At 35.0% G+C, this 5,446-nt stretch overlaps 1 protein-coding gene across 1 annotated transcript; it reads right to left on the reverse strand.

The window, feature by feature from the left end:
• Nucleotides 1-628: 628 nt before the first annotated feature.
• On the reverse strand, nt 629-1,949 carry LOC139891857 (uncharacterized). Its single transcript, XM_071874876.1, has one exon. It carries the CDS (start codon nt 1,767-1,769, stop codon nt 789-791), a length of 981 nt encoding a protein of 326 aa, XP_071730977.1. The 5' UTR covers nt 1,770-1,949; the 3' UTR covers nt 629-788.
• Between the last annotated feature and the right edge of the window lie 3,497 nt (nt 1,950-5,446).

A 5,446-nucleotide genomic window follows, 5' to 3' on the forward strand; every position in this document is an offset into this window, starting at 1 on the left:
TTAGATTGTAAATCAGTTAGTTATCCTAAAAAAGCATATCGATCGGTGGGATAATAATTCTGAAGTAGTAATATTAAATTGGAAAATCATATTAACAAATAGTGAATACAAGAATCTTCTCTTTTGCTCCATCATCCATCCACTAATATGAAAAGGCAAATCAACCCTAAATATGTTGAGTTAACCAAGAAGATATGCTCTCTTATCTATGTGTTTTTGCCCACTCCTTTGATTCCAAATACTTCTATTTTATTATAATCTTCACATTAAATAATATTTAAATTTTAAATTAAAATAAAATACATTGAATTGAAAGACACCATATTCTTCTATGCAAGATTTTCCTTTATTCAAGAATTGTTCCATCATGTACATATTTTTGACCAGTAATACCCAAATTGTCAATATTATTTGTCTTATAGTTATAGTTATATAGTCTAATAGTTATAGTTATTGTAATTAATAATAAATGATGATATAGATCACATTAAAGAGTCATTAGTACTCCAAAACAGTCTTTTTGTGACCTACAATGAAGTGGTTCAGATTGCTTACCAGACTTGACGAAAAAAGTATAAACTGCAAAGTGAGTGCATAATTAGTATGTTAATATAATTCAAAAGCACACCTTAATTAAAGCACAAATACATAAAATAACAAACCATATTCATATACCACACCCCAAATTACCACAAATTAAAGTAACCCAAACCCTAGCTAAACTCTTAATTAGCTATAAATTAGACAAAAAAAAAAAAAAAAAGAGTTTGAAATGAAAGGTTCTTGATTTAATTGTATGCACCGTTAGCCGCAGGTAGATCAGACCATTGAAGGGTTTGGTTCCAAAACCCTAACTCACCACTTGCAAGAACCGGAGCAGAATCTAAGATGGCTGAAGTAGATGTGGTTGAAGATGAAGTATTATTCAACACATTGCCACCCAACACCAAAGGTGTAGATTGATCATTATTGTAGTAGTTTGATCTCAACCGTTGATACCGATTGTTATCATCAGTGTTTTGACCTTCATGATCATTGTTCATGATCCCTAGTTGTTGTTCATGTTGATTTTGTTGATTGTTTCTCCACAAAGAACTACATAGTCCTAATGATGATGTTTGATGACTTAAAGGTTCAAACCCTAAACTACCCATGTTAGATCCAACCATAAAGCCTTGATCTTTGATATGAGTTGAACCAAAATTAGGGTTAGGGTTTCGAGTAGCTCTTAGTAAAGAAAGAAGATGAGATGTTTGTGGTGGACCAGACCAAAGAATTGGGTTGTTGTTGGGATTAAATTCGTGTTCAAAACCATTGATAAAACTTGATCTTCCAAGTTCAGATGAAACAACCGCTTTAAGTTTAACATTTGATGAAAGTGGTTTTCCAATAGTAGTAGCTATTGTATTTCCTTTGTTTTTTCTGCATCCACCTCCGATTGGAACGTTACGAAGAGCTCCACCTTTCGTCCAATAACGCCTACAAGTCTTGCAAAAATGGCGAGGTTGAGTGAGGTTGTAGTTGTTGTAGTAACAAAATTTTGTGTTGGAAGAATCACATCTTGGGCATCTTAGTTTTTGGATGTCGGATGGGGTAGAATTGGGGGTCGTGGTAGCGTTTGTGGCGGCGTTTGGGGTGGTGGTGGTTGTTGTGGAAGAAGACGGTGAGGGTGAAGGAGAAGGTGAGGGTTCAAAGACTCCCGAAATAGGAAGATTTCGGTCTCGATTTAATAGATTTGTAGCACCACCACCAAATAGTTCTTGGATCATCTTTAATAACTTTCTTTATTTGAGGATGAAGTTAAAGAAAGAAGCAACAAAAAGAGATGAAAAAACAACAACAAAGTATGATTTGTTGGGATGAAAATTCAAAAAAAAAATGTGAGTGGGAGAGAGAAAAAGGAAGAAAAAAAAAAAGGTGAGAATTAACAAGAGTCGCCTTTGTTGTTTGAATGTGAGGGTTCAAGCTTTAATATAGTGTGATAGGAAATTGTACTTCAAGAATTGGTTGGACTATATATATGTATATCTGTTTATGCCAATATATGCATGCAATACATTTTATAAATAAAGTAAATCAATATTAAAGAAAATGTAAGTTTATATCAAATTCAATTACTGTATATGATTCGTACTTTCGTAGTGTTTTACGTTGATAATGAGGAATTAATATAAATTAATTACAAACTAGTTTATAACCCGTACTATCGCGGGACTTAAACATAGAGCGAAAAGATATGTAAATGAATAAACTTACGTATATCGTATAAAAGTAGTTATTTAATTGAATATAGTATAAAATGACATGTAACTAAATCTTAAAAATAAGTTTAACTAGTCCGGATCCGGCATGCGCGATGTGGCGGGGGTTTTCGGCCGGCGTATTTCATATTTAACGCAGTTTTATTTACAGAAGGGAAAACGGTTCATGTGTTATGCGTCGTTGTTGGTGTCGTCGTCTTTAGTGTTTTTTAAAATCTGACTGGGTCGAACGTAGTTAGTTTCGTTTTGTTGATAAAATTATTTCGAGCGTAATGGTGCTGGCGAAAAAATTTAACTCGCAGCGAGCAGGAAGATACGTGCTGTCGCTGTGTTTGGCGTTTTTTTAAAAGTGTCCGTTTTGAACGTACTTAGTATCGTTTTGTTCATAAAATTATTTCGAGGCCGACGGTGCTGTCGGAAAAATTTAACTCGCGACGAGCGGGAAGATACGGGTTGTCGTTGTGTTTAGCATTTTTTAAAAAGTGTCTGTTTTGAACGTAGTTAGTTTCGTTTTGTTCGTAAAAATATTTCGAGTTTAACGGAGTACTTGGTAAAATTTAACTCGGAGCGAGGCGAAAAATATGGGTTGTCGAAGGGTGAGAGTGGAGTGTTTTATTTTAATTTAACGAATTTACATTCTACCCCTGAAGTTTGGTAATATTTTTGGAAGTTGGGTATAGGTGAGGGGAGAAGAATGAAAATCAAGTGTAAAAAGGGGGTGAACTGTTGTCGTTTTAGGAGAGAGGGGACGACCACAAGTGCCATCACATTTAGTATATGTAGTATTAAAATATTAATATTAATTTAACTAAACAATAAAACGTTCATGATTTTGGACGAGATTGCTAAATTATTACTTTATATCATAAGTCTGTTAAAGTAGTTTTTTAAAATTGTTTTTAAAGAGGACTTTAATGATCATGATGTATACTAAACATGTAAATGTAAATTTTAAGAAATAGTTATAAGTTGTTATTAAGTATGTATAAGGAACACAATTGGTGACATAAATCACTTATATCTACAACTCGCGCACAATAATTATGTCTTTATCTGTCGCGGCCCGTGTATCCGTGAACAAGTTAATTATTTTCGCTCATGCTCATTGTTGGGTTTTTATTTGGTTTCCATTTATGTGGATGTTTTTAGCCCAATGTTCCAAGCCCAACAAATTTAGGCCCAAAATTCTTGTTGACTTGGTCAAGCATCCTAGGCATTTTAAACTTCAAGTGTGAAGCTGGTTTTCATTATCAAAAACCAGAGAGATCAGAGAGATAAATCAAGAAATAGAGTGAAAACCCCAATTCCCATCTACAGTGACATCAGGCCAGAAAACCTTCGATCCTTGGAGATCCGACCGTTGAATCTTCTTCATTTTTGGTTTGTGTCTTCCTGACATCAGTGCCAACATTTTCAACCGTTGAATTTGTCTCAAGTGGTCTGTAGCTTGAGTTACAGCAGGTCGAACAGTAGCAGAATTTTAGGTGATGAAATTCTTCTTTTGTCTTTAATTGTTTCATATACTTGTTGATTATTGTTGTTCAAGAGTATGATGATGTTGTATGCCTCTAGTTGATCTAGAGAAGGATTATAGTATTGCTCTCTTTGTTGATGATAGTGGAATTTAAGTGGCTTACGAGTCCCGTGGTTTTTACTCTCGATTTTGAGGGGTTTTCCTCGTAAAAAGTCTCGTGTATTTAGTGTGTGCTTGATTATTGTTTAGCTAATGATTTGGGGACTGATTTGGGTTGGATTTGATATAGCTTGTTTGTTAGCATCTTCACAATTTCATACGGATCAGGAAATATTTGTCAAACGGGTTAGTTTCCGCTGTGTAGAGTGCTCGTTGTGACCTATTTTCCCATCAAATTGGTATCAGAGCTAGGTTATTTGATTTGACTTGTGTGAAAGATGAAAGCTAATACAAGTAAAATGATTAGTTTAAATATTTCAAATTATCATGTTTGGAAAGGCAAGATGGAGGATCTTCTTTATGTGAAAGATTATTATTTGCCTGTTTTTACTGAGGATAAACCTGAGGAAAAATCTGATGCTCAATGGAAAATTTTGCATAGATAAGTATGTGGGTATATTCGGCAGTGGGTTGATGATAATGTTGTGAATCATATTACTGGGGAGACTGATGCTAAAGCCTTATGGAAAAAGCTTCAGCAGTTATATGAACGAAAGACTGTGAATAACAAATTGTTCTTAATCGCTTTGAAGTATCATGATGGGACTCCTATTACAGATCACCTAAATGCATATCAGGGTATTATAAATCGGCTTGCAGGTATGGGTATCAAGTTTGAGGATGAGATTCAGGGTCTCTGGTTACTTGGTACATTACCGGACTCTTGGGAGACTTTTAGGACATCTTTGTCCAACTCTGCACCGAATGGTACTATCACCATGGAATTGGCTAAGGGTAGTATTTTGAATGAAGAGATGAGAAGAAAGTCACAAGGTTCCTCTTCACAGTCAGATATCTTGGTCACAGAAACGCGGGGGAGAAGTCATTGTAGAGGTCAGGGTAAAAGAGGCAATCATCGTAGCAGCTCACGCAAAGGCAAATTTGCTAATGTTGAGTGTTATAATTGTCATGAAAAGGGGCACACAAAGTGGTATTGTCCAAAGTTGAAGAATGAGAAGTAAAAGGCATATGACAAGAATAAACAAAAGAAAAATGATGGTGGTGATGATGATAAGGTTGAAGTTAACGTTATCACAGATGAGTTCTTTGTTTGTATTGATTATGATATGATCAATCTTACTCATGATGACACGAGTTGGATTGTTGATAGTGGTGCTACATGTCATGTTGCAATTTGTAGAGATCACTTCTCATCTTACACTCCAGGTGACTATGGATTTGCTAGGATGGGTAATGCCGGGTTATCAAAGATCGTTGGTATTGGAGATGTTTGTTTGAAATTTGACATGGGAATGGAGTTAGTTTTGCATAATGTAAAACATGTTCTGGATATGAGACTTAATGTTATTTCAACAGGCATTCTTGATGATGATGGTTATTATAACGGTTTTGGTAATGGTATTTGGAAACTAACTCTTGGTTCTATGATAGTGGGAAGAGGCAAGAAAGACTCAAGATTATACATCACGCGTCTAAAGATCATCCAGAACATTGTTAACGCAGTGGACAATGTTGATTCTACTAAGTTGTG

This window comes from Rutidosis leptorrhynchoides, chromosome 2, assembly GCF_046630445.1.
Source record: "Rutidosis leptorrhynchoides isolate AG116_Rl617_1_P2 chromosome 2, CSIRO_AGI_Rlap_v1, whole genome shotgun sequence".
Lineage (NCBI taxonomy): Eukaryota > Viridiplantae > Streptophyta > Magnoliopsida > Asterales > Asteraceae > Rutidosis > Rutidosis leptorrhynchoides.

Bases quoted from the DNA above. Each gene is read 5' to 3' on its own strand.
- LOC139891857 (XM_071874876.1), bottom strand. From the start codon at position 1,769: ATGATCCAAGAACTATTTGGTGGTGGTGCTACAAATCTATTAAATCGA.